Genomic DNA, 24,390 nt, shown 5'->3' with positions numbered 1-24,390 from the left:
GGGAAAGTCCGACACCTTAACATGTTTTTTTTTTGTTAAATTGACTCACATTTTTTTATGAGTATCTCATATCATCTTCTATCAACCTTTTTTTTTACAACAGTTTCCCATATTATTCATTTTCTGATTTTCCCATATATTTTGCTTGTAGCCCATCACCAGGTCTCATGTTATAGTCTGCTGGTGTTAATTTTTTACCTCCCAGCTTTGGGGGAAGTGCAACATATCCTAATAGCTTTTTCAAATAATATGTCAAAAATAATACAGACTTCACCATCTTAAAGGGCATTGAGGAATCACTATAAGTCCATAAGCAGACAATTTTTATGTCAAACTGACTGGCATCAAAAGGCCAGACCATACTTTTTTTTCAGTTGCTGTGGGGTGAATTCAACAGTGTCGGACTTACCTAACAGATAAACGTTACAAGTATCATAGCCAAGGTGCTCAAATCACTGAATGTAAATGATTGCTTGCATTTTAAAAAAGAAAAACATATACTGCTATAAATTACAGGTTTAATTCCATACAAAAAGTTACTTCATATATGTTGTAAGCTACGTGTATGCATAAAACAAAGATCTACTGACGCTTGCTAGTAACTGCCTTGTACAATAAAAATAACCTTAGACGGATTTGGGGTATTTCAAATAGTCCGGTTTTCCCACTAAGTTTACTGGTCCTGCAATGTATTTGTCATCCACAGTATCGATATCGTCTTTTTGGCCAATTGAAAGAGGGTAAGGCTCGCTATGAAGAAACTTGAGCTTAACTTTTCCCTCATCAGGAAAGTCTAGAACCCTTCCTATGTAACCTTGTTCATCATTCCTTGCATCGTATCTAACTGCATAGTACTCATTTAGCTTGGGAACAATCTTTGCTTACTGGGTGTCTCTTGTCATCGTTGTCACTTTGAATAGTATCTTGAATACTCTGATCATCTTCCTCATCAGAGCTAAGTTCAAGGCTGATGTCTTGATCTTTGCTATCACCCATATCTCTATTGGCTTCCCTCTTAGGAAAATTTTTTTTTTCGATTTTATACCCTTCCCATCTGAACTTCTTCCCTTTGCCTTTTGCTTTCAGATTTTCTTCCTCTACACTCTCTAGATGTTCTTTTGATGTTATCACTTCTGCCTCTCTTACCCTTTCTTCCGTTTTTCTATTCTGAAACTGATGGTAGGTTGGGCCACTTGATTGAGTCAAGAAGAATATCTTCAAGTTTTCTTTGATTGTTGCCAAATCTCTTGGACTAAAGGTAACAGAAAAGGTAATTTTTTCTAGTTCAGTGTTGACAGTGGCGCTTTAGATGTGCCTCAGAATTTTCCTCTTGCCTCTTTTACTTGTGCATAGTCTTACATCCGTAGGTTCAACTAATGACACTGATGGATGGGTTTACTCTCATTGGAACACTCAGATCTTAAAGATTCCAGTTGTTTGGAATGACTTTTCAATCAGACTAGGAGTGAAATAGGTATCCCATACCTTGATAAGAGACACAAATCCTTCCTTGACAGAATGTTGCCAGGGTGCTCCTCTGCCATTTGAGATTCTGATCATAAGACACTATCTCCCTGAAAACCACTTTATTTGAGAGGTTGAAGCATGTGGGATGCATGTGATAGTAGCTTGAGAATTGTCACGTTATTTTCGTTTGCAGCTTTGCAAGAACAAGAGAAATCTTGCAAGAGCATGGTGCTTGTCCATCTAAGATGAGAAGTGCCTCTCTCCCTTTACAGATGAGGAAGAAACTGAATTCAAAACCAGTTCATAAAGAGACTTCAGACGTCATCCACCTCATTGGTAGATGAGTAAGATGTACCAGGGTAAGCTCCATCTATGGTATCCATGAGGTCCAGGTATTCTTTGCAGAGAAAACTATTAAAGGTGTGAATTTTTCTCCGTTTGCACTGATACAAACCATGTTTTCATTTTCACGTCCATTACCACCTGTTCTATGAGTGGCTGGTGAGCCTTTGGCTCCAGCAACTTTTGTGTTGCCAGGGATCCCTGTAGAAAGATGTCTCATCCAAATTAAACCAGCACTGGGGCTTGTCAATATCCATCGCCGTGGCAGTTTCATACAACAGCTCATAAAAACCATACATTATGAAGGGGTCAGATTGCTGCAAAAGTCTTTTGTTTTCTAACCTTTCTGGTTTCTTTAGTGAAATTTTGTTTCAGCACTTGAACCTCACCACCAGTCATGACCAGGTGGGTTGTCCTTAAATCTTGGTTTGAACTTTTGTTCTTGATGAGATAGTCTTGGACTTGGTTGAAAAATTCCTGCTTGCTGAGACCTATGCCCCACTTTTTCAAAGTATTTGGAGACCCTGAGCCACATCCTTTTCTATTTCAGCAGGAATGACTTGACTCCTCCCTCCACCACAAACTGTTTTTTTGACTTTGTCTTCTTCATAAGATACTGCGGCGTAGGCAAGGTGTTTGAAATACTTTCGAAGCCTGTAGCATAGACATTCTCTTGAAGATATCTCTGCTTAGTGCGTTTTGTAGTTGAGTTGCATCATATGTCTCTCCAACCCCGCGTTGTGTTTTTCCGAACATAATTTCTAGGCATCTAGAAAAGACAAAGGAATTATGAATGAATGGATGAATTTATTCGAAGGGGAATTATGAATGAATTGATGAATGTATTAGAAAACCTGTCACAAGCAGGTGTGCAAAAAATTCCAAAACTGCCAGTAGCAGAATTCCAAAAGCTGCCAACACTTTAGCAGCAAAATCCGTGATTTGACAGCTTTTTTGAGCAAGAAGTATTTCTATAGGTAAAATTTTCAGAAAAGTAACAAATGTAACTTAGTATAGCTTGCGGTTAGAAATATCAATAGTTTTCTTAATCATATTAAAGTACTGTCTCATATTTACTCTAATACTGCTAATGGTGTATAGTATTCAAAGTCTCAAGTATACAGTATATAGCTTACTGCTGATAGTTTATGGATTGAGTTGTACACTCCAATGATATTGGTATTATAAAAATAATACACACCCAACTGCATTCTTAATATTCATTGATCACTGTACTACAACTATAAAAAAGGTCAAGTATACTTTTACTAGCATGGGAAGAAAGGTCAGTAATTCAATGATCTATGTCTGGTTTTTGATGTGTAGTAAATAATTGAGACATAAACTTTTGAAAATAGTGGAAAAAATTATTTCAAGTCAAGTGAAAGTAATAGTTACTAGGGGTGGATTGTCGTCAGTGATAAATCACTAGGGGTGGCAACCCTGAAAGAAAGGGCATTTTGGGGGGAACCGATTTTGAGAATGTTTATGAGAAGACAGATTTTGGGGGAAAGCCCCAAAAATTTGGGGATAGTGGAAGCACTGGTATTTTTGAAAAAAAAATGCCAACAAATTTTACTAGGCCATGAAAACTGTCCAGTAGCATTGCTACTATGCTATCCCACTTTTTGCATGGCAGAGCACGACTTGTGTTTTGACACCTTTTGAGCAAAAATTGTTTTATATGTAAAAAAGGGTATTTTCAGACAAAATCTGCCAACAAATTTGATACAAGCCAAGTAGCATTTCTACTTTGCTACACTTTACACGGGAGGTCACAAGTAAAGGTTAAGACAAAAAAAATTACAAGGGAGAAAGATAAACAAGTACACGCACAGAACTGCAATACATGAATGTGATCAACACAACACTACATTCCACTAAGTTAGTAGAGCCATCTAAGGATGGTTACTGGCTTCAACCTTTATTATCTAAAGCTTAGAATCTGTTCCACCATTTAAAAATATCTTATCTTGCAACATGGGGTAAGTCCGACACCCCAGCCAAACTTCCCCCGTAGGGGTAAGACCAACATGTCGGACTTTCCCCAGATGGGCTTTTTCGGGGGTAAGACCGACACCCCTTCTTATCTGTTCAACTAATAACATTAGCTTGTTTTTAAAAAATCAGGAAGATGCTCCTGGTCTTCTAGTTTCTAAGAAATAAAAAAAAAATTCTCTATCTCTCTTACTTTATAATCTGCATAAGTTAAAGTAAAGTCAGTTACCTGTGTTCCTAAAAACGCTGTCCAAAACTTCAAAACCCTCTGAACAGAAGGCGTGCTAACTCTGCCAGAAGTTGATGGCACTGTTGCCTACTGCTACTTACCATGGAAGAAAATATGAAAGCCTCCCATGATACAATGGACCCCATAGACAAATTGAAGGTCGGTATCGGACTTACCCCACTGTCGGACTTTCCCTGATTCACGTCCCTTCAGCATTAAAAAAAAGTTGTATGTGGCAGCAGGGGTGAATCGTGGGACCTCCCGAGGCATCTCTACTCAAAACAGTGTTTGGTCATAAAATGGCCCATAAGTTAACATGGTATTCACATGATGGTAAGACAGCAAACCTTATTGATTATGTTATTGTAAACCGAAGAAGGGCAGGATCAATACAAGATACTAGTGTATATAGGAGTGCTGTTATTGATGCTAAAAGTAAAGATCACCATCTGGTAGTGTCAAGGGTTAATTTAAAACTAAAATTTCGGAAGGATAAATACCTCCCAGGAAGTTGTGATGATGGTAGACCCCAGGATGGCGATTTGAGATAAAATTTCCAGAAACAGTTGAATACTAAATTAGAGAGTTTAAAATTTGACAACGTGGAAAATGGATGGAATTATTTTACGAATACAAATTGTGAAGTTGTTGATCTTTGGGAAGGAAGTTAGGACCGCAGCTAGGAATATTAGTGAAAAAGCTTTATGTTTAAGAAAGAGGAGAAGGGGCTTGTACAAGAATTATCGGTGTGATAGATCACATAAAACAAAAGGAATGTAAAGAAAGTGGAGAAAGCATTGAAGTATGAACTAAGGAGGTGTGAAGTGTAGGCCATGGATAAAATTGCCGAGGATCTGGAGGATGCAGCTAGACGGCATAATAGTAAAACACTGTACTGGCATGTTAATAAATTGAGAGGGAGTAGTCAATCTTGACTTGTCCAAGTCAAAGATAAGAACGGGCCCACAATTAGTGATAAGGAAAGTGTTAAAGAGAGATGGAGAGAACATTTTGAAAATATGCTAAACCGAGAAAGAGTTGCAGGAAAAGATATAGAAGAAAATGAAAAAGTTTGTGATATCTTGGATGTGAATAAAGATTTGTTTTGAGAGGAAGAATCAGCGAAGGATTAAAAATTGATAAGGCTCCGGGTGCTGATAGTGTGGTAAATGAGTTTCTTAAATATTTCGACTCTGGAGTTAGAAATAAGTAACTGAAGATTATGAACATGATTTTTGAAAAAGGGGAAGTAGCTAGAGATTTTAGGAAACCTTAATTAAACCACTGTATAAGAAAAATGATAAGAGTGAGTGTGGTAATTATCGAGGCATTAGTCTAGTCTTTGTGGGTGGCAAATTACTTAGCAAATTACTTCTTAGACTGAGAGATGATGTAGACAAAGTTTTAAGAGAAGAACAGTGTGGTTTCATAAAAAGTAGAGGGTGTGTCGACCAAATTTTAATTCTTAGGTTAAAAATTGAATAGTGCTTGAGTTATCAAACACCTTCAGTCCTCAGTTTTTACAGATTATTAGCAAAAGTTTGACTCTGTTGATAGAAGAGCTTTAGCAAAGGTCCTTATCCTTGTATGGTATGCCAGACAAATGCATTAAAGTGATTAGTGCTATGTACGAGAATAACACTGCTGCGGTTAAAGTAGGAAATGAGGTTAGCAGCTGGTTTCGTATTAAATCAGGAGTTAAGCAGGGTTGTGTTCTATCCCTCTCTATATGGATCATTTTGATGGATTTGTCTTAAGAAGCAAAGAAAAGGCAATGGAACACAAAGGAACCAAATGGGGAGGCCTGATATTACGATTACTCTCCTGGACTTAGATTATGCTGATGATTGAAGCATCCTAGATGAAAGTATGTGCAAAATGAATGAACTTTTAGAGGTCTTGCGAGTCCAAGGTGCTGGAATAGACTTGAAAATAAATGTTAAGAAGACTAAGTCACTAAGGCTAGGAATAAGTGAAGATGAAAAGGTGACGTTGGGTAATGAAAGGACTGATCAGGTACACAGCTTCACGTATCTTGTAGTATTATTAGTAAAGACGGTGGGAACAGAGAAGATGTTAAAAATAGAATAGCCAAGGCTCAGGGTGTTTTTTCATAGTTAAAAAAGTTTGGAACAATAGGAAGATAAGTCTGCAAACCAAGCTTAAAATATTGGAAGTTAAAATGATGACAGTGGTCAAATATGGCTCTGAAGCTTGGGCGCTCAGAAAAGCGGATGAAGATTTGCTAGATGTTTCCAGAGAAATTGTTTGCGAATTGTTCTTGGTACCCGGCTGACTGACCGTATTTCAAACAGTAGGCTGCACAAAAAGTGTGGGTCAATCGCACTTTCTAGGGCTATAACGAGATAACAGTAGAGATGGCTTTGGCACATTCTGCGTATGATGGATGACACATTGCTGACGATTGTCCTCTTTGGCCAACCGCCTAGGGATAAACGGAAAGCAGGTCATCTGTGGTGGGGGTGGGAGGATGTCCTAACGAAATACTTAAAGAAAATGGGAACTTCCTGGGAGGGTGTAAAGAGAGAGGCTTTGAATAGATTGGGATGGAGGAGGAGCGTGCGCAGCTCTGTTGGTCTCAGGCGGCTTGGTGATGCGGTGAGTTGTTAGTAGTAGTAGTAGTAGCAGTAGCAGTAATACTACTGCTACTACTATTACTACTTCACATTTGAATTGGCAATTAATAGCTTTGGCGACTAAAGGTCGAACTTCGGCTGTGGCAAACCAAAAGGCGGTAAGTGACATGTTCTTGAAAAATCAGTTTTATCCCTATCCCCACCAAACAGAACACGCTCGATCGATTGATCTATTCAGAGTGTACGTATCTCCTTTCATTCCCGAGATATCCAAAGGTTTGTGATCCGTTAAAAAGGCGTTATGTGCATTTCTCGGGCTGTCTTGCAGGCCAAAAGGAGTTAAGTTCACCGACGGGCAAGTCCTGTACTTTTGGGCTGCCATGGATAACAGTAAAACAAGTTTTCCAGTTGTCACTTATTGCCTTTTGGTCGTCCACACCGGGAATTTTTCGTCACTTTCATTACTGTCTGAAGAAAAGAAGAAAACTGGACTATGATTGTAGACTAGACTATGATGCAAAAAGTTCTAATACTCCCAATAATGCCTGCTGTTAAGGAGTCTTTTTTCATGAGCCCGCCTGGTATGTTCAACGAGACGTTTGTGCCTGCAAAAAGCCGAACCACGGGGTCGGCTCCTCTTCCAGTCTATTGTATTGTCTGGCAAGTGACAACTTACGGAAGAAGTACGGACGCAGTTGCTTCAGCTTATCATGCACTTATTGACGAGCATAGGGACATAGATGAATTCATATTTTATGCCGACAACTGTAGTGGACAAAACAAAAATTACATTCTGTTTTCTATACTAGTGAGGATTTCGAGCGAACCCTGGGAACCCGCCAAGATCACCATCAAGTATTTGACGAAGGGTCATACTCACATGTCTGCCGATGAACTCCAGGGACTTTTTGAGGCTAAAATTAGGAAGAACAGAAATTTTGAGGACTTCGGCGCTTTGAAGAAGCTGATGGGAGATTCCAGGGAAAATACTCACGTCAGGGAGCTTTGCATCAGTGACTTTCGCGAGTGTAAAAACGAAAAGTCCTCCAAAAAAAAGGAAAGATAACCAACCAGTGCTGCTACAGAAAATAGTTGAAGTTATGTTCAAAAAAAGTGAATCCTCTTTAATTTATCGTAAGGATTTTGATCAGGAGCTTGTCTCTTACGATTTCCTTACAGTTGCAGCGAAGAAAGAACTTGGTAAAGGATTGCCAAAGTCTCTGAAACAATCAAGGGGAATAAATGCCTCGAAAAAAGGTGAGATCATGACAAAGCTGGTACCACACACGAAAGACCAGAGATCCAGAGAATTCTGAAAAAAGATACCAATGGAAGACAAAGCATCAGCTGATCTCACTTTTGAGGGATGTGAAGAACAATATGGACTATAATGATGTTTGCTTTTTTGAGTTCCTAAAAGTTTAATTGAAATCGAATGTTGTTCCTGTTTTTTGGTCAGTTTCCAAATAACCGAAAAATCTTTTTATACGTTCTTTTACATTAAAATAGTTGAAGTTATGGTTTTGAGAATGCCATACATAGGAGAAGTTCCTGCAAAATTTTGACCCCTGCTTTCTGCGTCCCACTCACAGGCGTGGGTGGCATCAGAAAGGGTAGTTTTCAACATGACCTATTCAGTGAGCAAGAAAAAAAATGTCGGTAAAAAAGTTTAATCGCTGAAAACATTGTCAAAAGTTAAATTTTTTTCGCATTTAAATTTAAACGGAAAAATGGCACATACCTCCTTTTGGTCGCGACAAAACAACGCAACAAAAGGAGAGAAGTGACAAAAGTGTCAAAAGTAAATGGAAAGTGGGATTTTTGAAAGCACCGCGCGATTCAGCACGAAAAATTACGTATGCTCATGTTCAGAAATGATTCCCAGCAACTTATTTTCCTAGTTTTAAATTGGGTTATTTGTTTAAAACGTTTTTCGCGTCTCCTGTAAAACTTACAAAATGTCACTTACCGCCTTTTGGTTTGCCACAGCCGACTTGACATATCCCCACTTCCAAATAAATGGTCCAAAACCGTTTGCTAGATAGATCTTAAGGATAACCCTTGCTCCCATTGATGCGATCTCTTGTTTAACACGAAACGGCTCACGGATAGCAGATGCTGGGAAATAACAATGTTCGCACAGAAACGGTTCACTGCTGCCGTTAAAGCGCAAAAAATATTATGAGATATTTAAACAGCAAATGCATAGAAACACGCTAAATCAAGTTCTAGAATACAAAAAAAGGAAAAAATATTCAAAGGGCTAACCTGTATTAGCCTAGGCAAGCAATGGCAAATATAAACATAATTGTTGTCGTTTGTATTTGTTTCGCTGGAAATGTCCTCCCGGCCACTGAGGATCCAAATCATGGATTAAAAGGACATGACCCTCATGCTATTTGTCAAATATTAATAAAAAATTTCTGATAAACATGATATTTTCCAGTTGCGGAAGTAATTAATTACAAGTATTTAAATACCTTTCAATGTAATTAAATACATATTTTATTACAAATTAAATAAAGTAACTTAAATACGTATTTAATTTTTTTCTCTATTTAAATACCAATTAACTTTTTCCAATATTTCTAAACCGTCTCGCTTATCAAACACTGCTTTCGAGAGCATTCATTATTTTTTTCAGACTGCATTTTGTATAGTTAGGTTTTTAAGATATTAATTTAGATGAAGACTTATACGAACACTGTACTGTAGGCCAGCTATGTTTGTAGAGCAGGTGTATGTAAACACAGCAAAACTTCAGTAGCCAAGGCAAAAATTTTATTGGTCGTCATTATTATTACTTGGTCTTTTGAACTGAGGAAAGCATTTTAAAGTGTTTTAACTGAACTGGACTGTGTGTACCAAAATTAAACTAAATAGGGAATATCTAAGTCACAAAAAGTCCAGGGCGCTAAAATTAGGTGGAACATAAGCGGAGAAGCTGTTTTTGAGAAGTCATTAAAATCTTAGTCTATACTTAAACTAGTCTATACTAGTTTAAGTATAGACTATACTAGTCTATAACAGTTTAAGTATATAAAAAAAATAAGCAGAGAAGCTGTTTTTGAGAAGTCATTAAAATTTTTGTCTATACTTTAACTAGTCTATACTAGTTTGAGTATAGACTATACTAGACTATAATAGTTTAAGTATATAAAAAAAATTTGCGGAGAAGCTGTTTTTGAGAAGTCATTAAAATCTTAGTCTACACTTTAACTAGTCTATACTAGTTTGAGTATAGACTATACTAGACTATAATAGTTTAAGTATATAAAAAAAATAAGCGGAGAAGCTGTTTTTGAGAAGTCATTAAAATCTTAGTCTACACTTTAACTAGTCTATACTAGTTTGAGTATAGACTATACTAGACTATAATAGTTTAAGTATATAAAAAAATAAGCGGAGAAGCTGTTTTTGAGAAGTCATTAAAATCTTAGTCTATACTTAAACTAGTCTATACTAGTCTTAGTATAGAGTATACTAGTCTATAATAGTTTAAGTATATAACAAAAAAATAAGCGGAGAAGCTGTTCTTGAGAAGTAATTAAAATCTTAGTCTATACTTAAACTAGTCTATACTAGCTTAAGTATAGACTACACTAGTCTATAATAGTTTAAGTATATAAAAAAAATAAGCGGAAAAGCTGTTTTTGAGAAGTCATTAAAATCTTTGTCTATGCTTATATTTATCTTACTTTTACTTAAAGACTATACTACTAGTCTTATACTTATACTTAAACTTAGTCTATACTTATACTTAGTCTTTTACTTCTTATCCGGCAAACAATAAAATCGGTTCAAAACAGAGATTTGCGTAGAAGTGAGACAGGTGATAAGCACAAAAATGATTAACTTCACAACTTCTCATGGCATATAGACTTGTAAATGTCATTTACATTTACAAAAAAAATTTAAAAAAAAATTTACAAAAAAATGCCATTTTTCTTACTACGGTACTCGTTGTTACTCTTTTCATAGCAAGTCTTTTCTCTCCCAAAGCTGAGAGGTTAATTAAGCAATTTTAAACTTATTCCTTCTACATTAAAAACAAGATTTGAGGAGCAACTTTTAATTCAGATAATAATAATTTGTGGCTCTTTTGGATGCAGTATACAACAGAATAACTTTAGAAGACTCGGACTAAAGTGTGGATTTTTAAACTGCAATGTGATTTGGGCTAAATATTTTATTATAAGTTATCCAAAATCTTGGTTAATAATTTTCAAGTTAAGATGTGTCACTGCATGTAAGCCTGAAGAACAGGATTTGGACGTCTACTTCCTTACCGCTATACTAATTTGCAGCAGTTTGGGTTCTGAAGTCAGAACAGAACAGCCTCCTAGATAAAGAAATCCTTTGAGAATTTTCCAAGTAAACTTTATCAGAGACAAACTGATGATCTCATATTCGACAACACAATTCAAGAAATGCAGCCACTTGTGACTGTAAAAAAAAAGGCTTTCAAAACTTTGTGCAAGACTTGGTTCAGTGGAATTCTTGACATGACATTTTGAACTGGATTGCCGAAGTGCGAGACGAGATTGGGCAGGTTTACACCAAACTAAACCAACCAAAGTTGAAAGTGATTGAGCTTGACTCTCATTAAAAGCATACCAGATAACTGACCATGTTATCAGGGCACTTGGCATACTGCTGAGGGACAAGAACTGTTTTCTGGTAATGCTGTTGCTCACGTTAATTGCACTAAGAAAGAAAATGATTGACATGAAACTAAGATCCTCTATCAAGTACTCACATACTCTCGTGGGAGAGACCTTGGATGGTTCAGATAGCGACTTTGCACACGCTTCTACAATGCAGCTAAGTGAACCTAGTTTTCAGGAGCAAGCAATAGCTAGTGGACGCCATCTGATTTCAAGGGAAGATGAATACTAGGATATATCCGTGAACGAATCATTGATGCAATTTGAGATAAAATGCAACCAATTTTGGCAGCCAAAGCTGATGATCAGTTAACTGATTGTGATACCGAGAACATCAAAGTGACGTTGATTGATTCTGATGACTCTTTTGCTTTCGACAGTGATGGCGTTAGAACAAGCACAGATGCTTCATTTGGCTGTAACATGAAAGTTCAGTTATTGAGGCTCATGGAAGATAAAAACCGTTCCATTGAGTCCTTGAAAGAATATCGAGACGTTGCAAGAGTTTTCTAGAAGTTCAATACTGTCATGCATGATCTGCTCCAGTAGTACGTCTTTTTTCTGTTTAGGATTCGGTTTTCACTGCAAAGCAGAGTCAGTTTGGAGTTAAGAAGTTTGAGAAACTTGTTTTGTTGAAAGAAAACTCCCTAATTTGATAATGAATTTTGTAAGAATTTTCATCACAAATGAAATATATTGCTTTTGCTTGCTTGCTTTTATTGCCTTTAGTATTTGCTTGTATTTTGTTTTTGCTTATGTGCTTCCTTTATAGGTAATGGGTCTCCATTAAATGATTATATTCAAAACTGAAGTCTGACGAGGGAATAGGTTACATGGTGTCAGAATGGACAGCACACCGTGCCCCACAGTTGACTGTACATTAAACAATCTCAAAACCTCATGGAAGCAGTTTTGCCAACATGCTGAATTGATGTTTACAGGACCTTTGTCTGGAAAAAGTGAAAGTGTTAAGTGCTCATACTTGTTGATATGGGTTGGAGAAAAAGGGTGAGATATATTTGACACATTTAAAATTGCAGAAACAGAAAAGAATTAAGTGGATGTATATCTGAAAAAATTCAGTGAGCATATTGAACCCATCTCAAACCCTATCTTCTCTCGATTCAATTTCCACAACGAAATCAAAAAGAAGGAGAGACAATTGAATCACATGTGACAACACTAAAACTATTGGGCCTAGATTGTGATTTTGGAAACAGTTCAGATCAAATGGTGAGAGATAGATTGGTATTTGGTGTGCAGAGTGACAGGATAAGAGAAAGACTTTTAAGTCAAGGTGGAACACTGACACTAATAAAAGCCATTGAAATAAGTCGAGCAATTGAAACAGTAGTGGAGACCCATGCAAAAATGAAAAACAAACCAGGAAGCATTTCTCTAAAACAATAAGTGGAAGTCATACGGAAACAAAAGGTGTTACAAAAGACAATGACATCCATCTGTCACTTCTGTGGGAATGCATACTCCCATGAACACAAATGCCCTGCAAAAGGAAAAATCTGTGCCAAATGTCAGAAGCCAAACCATTTTGCAAAGGTTTGCAAAAGCAGGTCAGTCAACGAAATTGAAGGTTTTCCCACTCAGAATGAAGAAAATAACCAGTTCTTCATTGAATCTTGTGACTCTAGAATTGATTCAGTGCAAAAGCCAATGATTATAGTTAACCTACCTGAACACCACCAAGACATAAACTTCAAAATTGATACAGGAGCTGATGCAAACATTCTTCTAACAAACATAATTAAGTCATGGAAACCAAGGCCTACTTTGATTCCCAGTAAGGATATCCTAACAAGCTATAGCCTATGCAGCCTAAAGGTACTTGGAATTCCACAAATGGTGATTCAGTATAAGCACCGAGAACCACAGGCCCATGCATTTCATGTTGTGGAAACCAACAAAGGTCCAATACTTAGTCGACAAACAAGTGAACAGATGAACTTGATAAAATTTGTGCTCAGCCCATCATGTGATAAGGTACCCTATAAGAGTTCAATCAGACCTGAAGTGCAACAGATCCTTGAGAAGTATGATGATGTATTCCATGGTATTGGTACATTACCTGGAATATATCACATTTACTTAAAGGAAGGGTCAGTTCCAACTGTCCAGCCACTTAAAAGAGTTCCCTGTGCCTTTCAACCAAAATTAAAAGAAGAACTTCACAGACTAGAAAACCTTGGCATCATAGAAAAGGTGAAGAAACAAACAGATTGGGTCAATTCCATTGTTCTGGTTAAGAAACCAGATGGTACAATCCGGATTTGCCTGGATCCTGTAGATTTGAGTAAATGCATAAAACGTCCACATCACCCTATTCCTAGTTTTGACGATATTGCAGTAAAATGTGCAGGAGCAGAGTGATTTTTCAAGACTGATGCTAGAAATGGCTATTGGTCAATGGTTTTGGATGAGGAGTCTGCTGATTTAACCATTTTCAATGCCACATTTGGAAGATAAAGATTCAAGAGATATTCTTTTGGCTCATATCAGCTCAGGATGAGTACCAAAAACGGATGGAAAAGGCATTTGAAGATATTGATATTGGATTTGGACTGATTGTTGATGATGTTGCTGGAATGGGTAGCAGTACAAAACAGCATGATAGGAAGCTGGGGAAAGTACTGGAAAGGGCTGGTGAGAAAGGCATCAAGTTCAATAAAGAAAAGTGTCTGTTTGATGCTGAAGCTATCCCCTATTTTGGTCACATACTGACAAAAGAAGGTATGAAACCTGATCCTTCCAAACTTAGAGTGATCAAGGAAATGCCAGGTCCAAAAAGCAAAGATGAGTTGCAGACTCTTCTAGGCATGTTCAACTATCTGTCAAGATATATTCCTGCCCTCTCTACCTTAAACCAACCACTTCGGGAATTAGGAAAGGCCAAGGAGTTTGAATGGAAAGCGGTACACAACCAGGTCAGAGCCAGAATCCAGGAAGCCATTTGCAGCAATCTTGCATATTTTGATACTGAAAGCACTGTGGTAGAACAGATGCATCACAACATGGACTTGGTGCTCAGCTGATTGTAGACCATTCAACAGTAGCCTTTGCTTCCAGGTCTCTGAGTGATACTGAAAAGCAGTACTCTCAAATAGAAAAGGAACTGATGGGCATTGTATTTGCCTGTACACATTTCCACCAATACATTTGTGGTAGAAAGATAATTCGGACAACAGAGCACAAACCAGTAGAGTCAATTTTGTCCAAACCTATAAACAGAGCACCACCCAGATTGCAAAGAATGAGGCAAGTGCTCCAGCAATATGAACTATCATTTCAGTATCGCCCAGGCAAAGAGATCCCTGTAGCAGATGCCTTATCACGGATGCACTTATCAGATCAAGACTAAGAAATCCAAATCGAACGAGAAGTAGCTATTCATGCATTCTTTAGGGATTTTCCTGTGAGCAGAAACAAACTAGAGAATATCCGTGAGGAAACGATGAGAGATAGCGAGCTAGAAAAACTGTCAGATATCATTGAATCTGGCTGGCCTTTTGGGTGAAGACAAGTCCCATCTATAATCCTACAATATTGGAACTACAGAGATGAGGTGGTTGTAAACAATGGTATTATACTGAAAGGCCAACGTATTGTAGAGCCCAAGACACTTCGTGGAGATATACTACAACAGCTTCATTCTTCACATAGTGGAATTGTGAAAACTAAAGAAAGAGCTCGTAGCTTGGTATTTTGGCCTAACATCACAAAAGATGTTACACAAATAGTTTCTAGATGTGAAATATGTTCCAGACATCAAATGAATCAACAGAAAGAGCCACTAGCGTCCTCAGAAGTCCCCCAGTATCCATTCCAACGTGTGGGTGTGGATATTTTCACATTTAGAAGCAGGGAATATCTCCTCACCATAGACTATTAAAGTCGATTTTTCGAAGTGGATAAGCTTGCCAGTTCAAATTCACAACAAGTGATCTCAAAATTCAAAATAGATTTTGCAAGATATGGTATACCAGATCAGATCACTTCAGATAATGGGCCACAATTCAGCTCAGAAGAGTTTCGGGTTTTTACAGAAACTTGGGATATCAACCACATCACAGCAAGCCTCCGATACCCCCAATCAAATGGGATGAGTGAAAAGGCAGTCTAGACTGCAAAAGGATAATGACAAAAGCCTCAGAAAGTCAAACAGATCCATATATTGCATTGCTAGAGTACCGAAACACTCCAATTGATGGAGCATATTGACCAGTATAGCTGCTTATGAGCAGAAAGACACGGTCAATGATTCCAGCACTGCCATCACAGCTGCAGACTAAAACAATCACAAAACATGTTTGTGAGTAAGCCAGAGAGAAAGCTCAAGCTAAACAAAAGAGTGCTCACAATAGGAATACCAAGGAGCTGAAAGAATTGTGCCCAGGAGAAAAAGTGTGGGTGAAATTTGATGAGAGTAGTAGATGGCACAAAGGTGTGGTAGAAAAGAAGTTGAAGCAGCCAGAGCGCTCAATTATGGTACATATGGAAGACGGCAGCTTGCTTCGTAGAAACAGACGCTACCTACATCCCAGGTTTGAACCAGTTACAACCGAGTCAGCACTTACACCAACATATCCAGCAAAGGCCAGATATTTTAACCAGTACCCAGAAAAAGACATACGCCCAAATAAAGCAGCAACAGAGGGTGATGGGGTAATGCCTGTTACAGGTTGTTCCAATGCTGGAATGCCTAGCAGTAGCAACAAGGTTGAAATACAAATCATTAGGGAAGAGAAAGAAAGGGAAGTATTGAGTCAAAGAGGTGAGCTCTCTCCTTGCACAGGAATACCCCCTGAAACTAGAACACAAGTACTAACACTCCAGGGAAGAACCACTCACTCTGGTAGACTTTCCAAACCACCTGTTCGCATGAACTTGAGCATAGACTGCGACAATTACAACCACTGCCAGCCAGTCTGCTTATGATCCAAAATATTTCTACATCGAGAAGGAAGATGAAATATATTGCTTTTGCTTGCTTGCTTTTTATTGCTTTTGTTATTTGCTTGTATTTTGCTTTTTGTTTATGTGCTTTATTTATAGGTAGTGGGTCTCCATTAAATGATTATATTCAAACATGAAGTCTGACGAGGGGAGACGTTACAACAAACAGTACGCTTTAAGAAAAATGGTGTTTTGTAGATAGAGTAATTTGTATCTTAAGTCTGCATTTTGTAATTTCGTAATTTTGTAATTAGATCACTTCCCTGACAAGGTATTTCCAATCACTAATTAATTACTGTAGGGTAAGAATAATTTGTATTTGTAATTAACTACGTTTTAAAAGCACTTCCCACAACACTGTTAGTGGTCTCAGTTATCTCAGTTACTACGATTTTCAACGACTCAGTAAAAATATTTCAACGCAGCCGTTGAACTGTCATGACGCATACACTTGCTGCAAAAAACGAAAAACATTTGTTGGTTAACGCAATATCGACTGTTTTTCTGTAAAAGTGCATCAGTGGGAACCCTGGGTATATCAGCAGGGCGGTACAGATCGGGAGAATCAATGCAAGACCGAGCATCAATTTCTCTGCTGATCCTTTGTTTAGGAACTGCTTAGCAAACGAATATTTTTTTTCAAATATGGACGTTTTCAGGAAGGATTTTTTCTGGTGAGGAGGCGTCAGGGGTTACGTGGGAGGATCTTTCCACGGTGTATATTTTCATGGAGAAAGGGAATTTTCCATGAAGGGGGCATCGGATTTCTCAATATTATTTAAAAAACGATCAGAAATTAAATAAAAAATAAGTTTTTTGAATGGAAAGTAAGGAGCAACATTAAAACTTATATGGGACAGAATATATTACGTATATGAGGGGTTTCATCCCCTCATTAATACCTCGCTCTTTACGCTAAAGTTCGAATTTTGTTCCAATTCTTTGAGAATGACCCCTGAATCACAAAGGCCGTTTAATTAGAATAAATAGCTTTTTTGAAAGTACTAAAAAGTACTGAAAATACAAAAAAATAGTATTGATGGTCCAGTTTGTTCATTTTGAGCTTACGGTATTGTCCTCTTCTCTTTTTTTTGTACCCATTTTGTGCTAACGTTAATTTACGTTTGTGTTCCCTAGATATTATGGAACTGCTGAAAACGCCTTTTGAAGTTTACATCACCGAAAATGGGCATGTGAATTTACATATTTCTAACTTTTTGTTCTGTTAATGCTTCTAAGCCGGTTTTCAAATCTATTTTCCTTGTGTCTCACTTTCAGTTAAAATTATTGCTAAAATATTTAGTCTATTCTGATTTATTGTTGATATCAAATAATATTTCTTATTGGTTTTAGCCTGGAAAATGATCTCTCTCAAGAAGCAACGCTTACTGGAATTGTTAAGAATATTTCACAATTTCGAAAATCAAATGTTCATTTTTATGGTGGCATGGGACCCTTTCAAATTTGTGGCCCCATTGGGCCGAATCGTTTCAATCGCCTTTTTTCCGGCCGTGCCTCTGGGGTTAACAATCCCACCAGTAGCTCCTGAAGCAAGGGCTGTAGGTTAAGCTAGTTACTCAATGTTAATGCATAAGGTTTTTATGGAATAGATTTTTGTATGAACTTTGGGGGGGGGGGGGTTGCTCGTGCGATTTAAAATAAAATGTTACAGTGCACTTTTTAAGAGTTAAAAGTAATCAAAGGGCTTCCACCCCACCCTTTTTCCCCCAAATACTTCCGATCGATAATTTTGAGATGACCATTTTATTTAAAACAGTTCAAAAGTTTCATAACTGTACCCCCGTGGCTCACAACCTCTAGCCCCTGGTGCAAGGGCTGTAAGTTACGCAAGTTGCCTTTTGTTAACATGCAAGATGTTTTTTTTTATGAAAAAAAGAGGGCATATTTCATTCTATGAATAGAAAAAAGAAAGGAGAATTAAGGTCAAACCTTAGGGAAATGTCAAGAAGAATGCCAAACACAATCGAAACATTTTTTCCTTTATTGGTTGTGAAAACGAAACGGCAGCAATATATACGATGGCTGATGGTATCAGCCATCACATCGTTCGGAAAATGTTCAGCAGCGTCTTCAGCTCAGTCAAGAGGTACTTTGTGCATCCAGTTTTATAAGACGACGTGTCTGCAATGTGTCGAGAACATCTGAGGGTATTAACCTGAGGTTATGAAGTTGAAAGTTTCAGGGCATATTGAAGAAATGTTGAAATAAAGCTGGAGTGCAACCAGTCCCCCTTCCATATCCTTGTTAGATGCAATCTCCTCAAAGACAACCAATCAAAATTTGCTATCTATATTTACAAAGGTCAAATATTTTCAACATATATGTTTATTACTTAACATCCAGAGGGGTCTGATTCATCTGAAAAAAAGAAAAATAAACCAGCTTTAATGGTTTGTGCCATCAGATCTTCCTTTTTTGCAAAAATAAAACAAAGCTTTTCTTATTAGTGACCTTGACAGGCATTTATATCATAACTTTAAGAAACAAATAATTCTAACAAAGTTGAACAAATAAAATTCTAGCCTGTGTTTTACCCAGTGATATTGCTTCATTTTTTGAAATACTGAAAAACTGACTTCAGTGGTTCAGTTGCACGATGGTTCAGTTACACAAGGGTTCAGTTTGATGGTGGTTCAGTTCCAAGGTGGTTCAGTTGCGTGGCATTTCAGTTGCACGATGGTTCAGCTGCACGGCGGTTCACTTGCACGGTGGTTTAATAGCACGGTGGTAAAGTTGCACAGTGGTTCAGTTGCACGGGGGCTTGGTTACACGGGGGTTATTATGACAGCCCTGTAACGTCACAAGAACCCTGGCAAGATTTCAATGACATCCCTATTTCTAGCTGGCAGGATTCCCATGACAGCCCTTGTTTCCAGGTGTTCCAAAATTGTTTCAGTATTGGAAAGATTCCAACAACATATCCCTGTTTTCAGGTGTTCTATTAAAAGGAACACAGCTGGCAAGATTCCAACAAAAAATTCCTGTTTAAATGATCATTGTTTAGTAGTATGGATGGTGCGATCTTGTGTAACCTTGCGTCAGGACCCATGGGGAATCTCCGCTTGTAACTTAACGACATCGCACACCTTACATAATGACAGCACGCACCTTACGTAATGGCAACAAATATCTTACGTAAAGACGGCGCGCATACTACGTAATGACAGTGCGCATCTTACGTAATTATAGCGCACACATCACTGTCACATAATACTTTTTTTTAGATATTTTTTTCCGAAATGTTCAAAGCGTTTTCTCTCTCCTTTTTTCCTTTTTTTCTTTCTTTTTTTTCTTTAGTTCTTTGTCCTCGCTAGGATACAAAAGGTCAATTTCCATCCAATGGAACAGCGCCTGAAGCGCCAGGACTAAACTGTTATTCCTAGTATTTTATCCTGGTCAATATATTCTAGAGATAACCTTTTGCGTGTGAGAAAAATTCCCATGTTTTATTTTCTAGAAGGGGATGTTTTGTGCACCTACGATAATTGACATGCAGACGGAGAATATCTATTTCTAGAAATTACACCTCTTCGGTAAGTAATACTTTTTAGGGAATGATGCTAGATAATATTCTTGATTGTTCTTAATTTATTTTTAGCAATAACAGACGGAAAGGATGCTTAAATTATGTAAACGCTTAGGTATTTAAGATTAGTCCTAGACAATAAATCTTTTAACCACAGACTTTGTAAATACAATTTATATTAATTAAAACAAAATTACAACAATATTAAAACAGAGAAAAAGCAGTAAAAAAACTCGGCAAAAAAAATGGGAAAAAAGCTTATAAAGAATAAAGTATAAGCAAAAAAAAACATGTATTGAAGAAAAATACATCTTAGCAATTATTTTCAAGCGGGCAAGTTTGATATTAGATATAAAGTCAAACAATATCGAGCTATTTATGTGAGCTATTAATGAAAATGCCTCGTTTCTTAGAGCCAAGACTATAAATATTTCACACCATCGTGACAATATATTGGTACCCCTCTAGAAATTTTTTCCAGAGTGCGGATTGATATTAGAGATAAATTTAAACCGTTTAAAAGCTTTTTGAAGGGCTTTTAATAAAACGCATCATTTCTTTGAGTGTATGCTAGTTTTTTGCTCCGCTTCTACACGGAAAATTTGTTATAGCCTCTACCATAACTTTTAAACTGTAGAGCATGATACTCCATTCAATTGACGCCACCGCAGCATTATTTGACTGTCTCCTACCATCCGCAGGGCATCACTCTCTTCACTCCTAGCATATTTTCAACCATTTTCTCTTAAAAATGGATTTTGTAATCTAAAATAAACACTGTTTTTATTTGAACAGAGAGAACTCGGTATTTCATTGCTAGAACATGACACTCCAAGCAATTCACGCCACAGTACCACATTATTACTCCTTTGTGGCACCCTGTGACACCTGTCTTCAAAATTTTAAAGGTCTTCTAGTCTTTGAACACCCTCAATGGATATATTTTCTATTCCTGTTATTTTCCGACGATTCCAAGCCCTGTGCCTTACTACTACTTCTCTGTGGCACCCTCTGTCATCAAATCATTATTCCTAAGACATTTTACAGACATATCTTGTTAAAAATTATGCTTTCAATCCATTGATTCTAGTTTTTTCACGACCCAAGCCTTTTTTAATTACCTCCAAAAGACACCCTATCACCGTGATATGACACGTTTATCCACGTGGCATTGAACAGCACAACTTTATATTTCAGTATCAGAACTTGATACTCCAAGCAATTCACTCCACAGTACCACACTATTACTGCCCTGTGACACCCAGCGACAACCGTCATCAACATTTTAAGTTTCTTCTAGCGTTTGAACACCCTCAATGGATATATTAGCTAATGCTAATATTTTCCAACGATTTCCAGCCCTCTGCTACACTATTACTGCTCTGCGGCACCCTCTGCCATCACATAATTATTCCTAAGATATTTTTTAGACATATCTTGTTAGCAATTAAGCTTTCAACACGTTGATTCAAGTTTTTTTCGCAAACCTTTCCCTTCTATCCACCTGGCAGTGAGCAGCGGAACTTGTCATTTCATTACCAGAACGTGATACTCCAAGAAAATCATGCCATAGTACCACACTTTGACTTCTCTGCGAATCCATGCAAACCCATTATCAACATTTTGAGCGTCTTCTAGCGTTTGAACACCCTCAATGCATATATTTTGTATTGCTATTAATTTCCAACCACACCCATCCCTTTGCCATACTATTACTGCTCTGCGGCACCCTCTGACCAAACATTATTATTCCTAATACATTTTCAGGCATTTCTTTTTAAGAATTATGCTTTCAATCCATTGATTCAAGTTTTTTTCGCATGCCAAGCCTATCATAATAGCCTCCAAAGACAACCCACCACTACGACATAGCATGCCTTCACCCTACCATCTACGTGGTAACAGAACTTGGCATTTCATTACCAGAATACTCCAAGCAATTCAAGCCACTTTACCATACTCTTACTGCTCTGCGACACCCTGCGACACCCATCATAAACATTTTAAGCGTCTTCTAGAACTAGAACACCTTCAATGAATATATTTTCTTTTGGTATTATTTTCCAACGATTACTGCTCTGTGGCACCCTCTGAACCATATAATTATTCCTAAGACATTTTTCACACATTTCTTGTTAAAAATTATACTTTCAATCTGTTGATTCAAGTTTTTTTTTCGTGAGCCTAGCCTTTCATAATAACCTCCTAAGGACACCCCGCCACCACGATATGACACGGCTGCCCTCTACCATCCGGGTGGCATTAAACAACGGAATTTTGCATTTCATTACCAGAACTTGATACTCCAAACAGTTCACACAACAGTACCACACTCTTATTTCTCTGCGGCACCTTGCGCAACCCGTCATCAACAATTCAACCGTCTTCTAGCATTAGGACACCTTCAATGGATATATTTTCTATTGTTAATATATTCCAAAGATTCCCAGCCCTGTGCCACAGTATTACTGTTCTGCGGCATCCTTTGACATCAAGTCATTATTCCTATGACTGTTTTCAGACATTTCTTGGTAAAAATTATTCCTTCATTCCACTGATTCATTTTGTCGCAAACCAGCCCCCTACCATCCACGTGGCGTTGCACAACAGAACTCGACATTTTATTGGTAGAACGTGATACTCCCATCAGTTCACGCCACAATGCCATTCTTTGACTGCCCCTCTGACACCTCCTTCATCATTCCTAAGACATTTTTCCACGTTTCATGTTAAAAATCACATATTCAATCAATTGATTCAATTTTATCATCGGGGGAAGCCTATCATAATAAACTCCAAAACACCCCAAACCGCGATGACATTATACGCCTGCCATCCAAACGGCACACGCCTTTCATCACCCCTATGACATTTTCAACCTTTTAACTCTGAAAATAGGCTTATAAATCTAAATTAAACACTATATTTTGTGTTGAAAAGCGGAACTCGGCATTTCATTGCTAGAACGCGGCACTTCAAGTAATTCATGCCAAGGTACTATTAGTTGACTGCCCCCCTCTGGCACCTCCTTCATCCTTCCTAAAACATTTTAAGACATTACATGTTAAAAACTACGCATTCAAGCTGATGATTCAAGTTTTTACGGTGTATGCCTATCACGACACTCCCCAAAACACCTCACACCACCACAGCATTACACGCCTTAACACGTTAATGAAAATGAGGGTGTTCAAACGCTAGAAGACGCTTAAAATGTTGATGGCAGGTGTCACAGGGTGCCAAAGAGCAGTAATATTGTGGTACTGTGGCGGGAATGGCTTAGAGTGTTACGTTCTAGCAATGTAATGCCGAGTTCTCTCCGTTCAAATAAAAACAGTGTTTATTTTAGATAACAAAATTCATCTTTAAGAGAAAACGATTGAAAATGTCCTATGGGTGATGAAGACATGTCCGGATGGTAGGAGGCAGTCAAATAATGTCGCTGTGGAGTGAACTCCATGGAATATCATGTTCTACAGCTTAAAAGTTATGGCGGAGACTATAAAGAAATTTTTCCGCGAAGGAGGGGAGTAAAGATTTAACATACATTCAAAGAAATTATGGATCTTCATTAAAAGCCCTTCAAAAAAACTCTTAACATGGTTTAAATTAATCTCTAACATCAGCCGGTTATCTGGAAATGATTGATAGGTGGGGGGGGGGGGTGTAACCGTATATTGTTACGATGGTGTGAAATATTAATAGTCTTGGCTCAAAGAAACGAGGTATTGTCATTAATAGCTCTCAAAAATACCTCAATATGGTTTAAATTTATCTCTAACATCAATCTTGCCCATCTAAAAATGATTGCTAAGATGTATTTTTCTTTATTGCATGGTTTTTCTGCCTATACTTAATTTTTTATAAGCTTTTTCACGTTTTATATTTTGTTTGTCGTGTTTTTTAACTTCTTTTTCTTTGTTTTAATATTGTAATTAATTTTATTATAATTATATATACTTTATTTTCAAAGTCTGTATTTTTAAGATTTATTGCATAGGACGAATCTTAAATACTTAAGCTTTTACACAATTTAGGCTACCCTTCCGTAATTTATTACTAAAAATATATTAAGAACAGTCAAGAATATTATGTTGTATAGCTTCCCAAAAGTATTACTTAATGAAGAGGTGCAATTTCTGGAAATAGATATCCGTCTGCATGCCAATTATCGCAGTTGCACGAAACGTCTTATTATAGAAACTATAACTTGATAACTTCTCTCACGCGCAATAGGTTATTTCTAGAATATATTGACCAGGACAAAATACTGGGAATAGCAGTTGAATCCTGGCGCTTGAAGCGCTGTTCCATTGGATGGAAATTAACCTTTTGAGTCCTAGCAAGGACAAAGAACTAAAGAAAAAAAGAAATAAAGAAAAGAATAAAAAAAGAAAAAAAGAAAGGGTCTGAGCATTTCAGCTAAAAATATAATCTCAAAAAAGTATTATGTGACAGTGATGTGTGTGCTGCAATTACGTAAGATATTTGTGATATGATTACGCAACATGTGCGCCGTCACTACGTAAGATATGTGCTGTCATTATGTAAGATGTGTGCTGTCATTAAGTAAGG

General features: G+C 37.4%; 1 protein-coding gene across 3 annotated transcripts in view; it reads right to left on the bottom strand.

Moving 5' to 3' along the window:
- The window catches only part of LOC148941600 (uncharacterized), a 140,757-nt gene that overhangs the window by 100,347 nt on the left and 16,020 nt on the right, over positions 1 to 24,390 (bottom strand). The window contains exons 2-3 of one of the 3 annotated variants that reach the window (XM_089104342.1): positions 18,219 to 18,647; positions 8,603 to 8,789 (exon numbers count right to left, since the gene is read on the bottom strand). In XM_089104342.1, coding sequence (XP_088960468.1) covers positions 8,603 to 8,789; positions 18,219 to 18,328 — 297 coding nt within the window. In that variant the 5' untranslated portion in view covers positions 18,329 to 18,647. The remainder of the gene's footprint in view (positions 1 to 8,602; positions 8,790 to 18,218; positions 18,648 to 24,390) is intronic. The other 2 variants (XM_089104343.1, XM_089104344.1) reach the window with 2 other exon arrangements.

Source organism: Artemia sp. Qi Xiang Cuo, chromosome 18 (genome assembly GCF_049724085.1).
Source record: "Artemia sp. Qi Xiang Cuo chromosome 18, ASM4972408v1, whole genome shotgun sequence".
NCBI classification, from domain to species: domain Eukaryota; kingdom Metazoa; phylum Arthropoda; class Branchiopoda; order Anostraca; family Artemiidae; genus Artemia; species Artemia sp. Qi Xiang Cuo.
The sequence above is the reverse complement of the archived record's forward strand: the minus strand, read 5'-3'. Positions and strand labels throughout refer to the sequence as shown.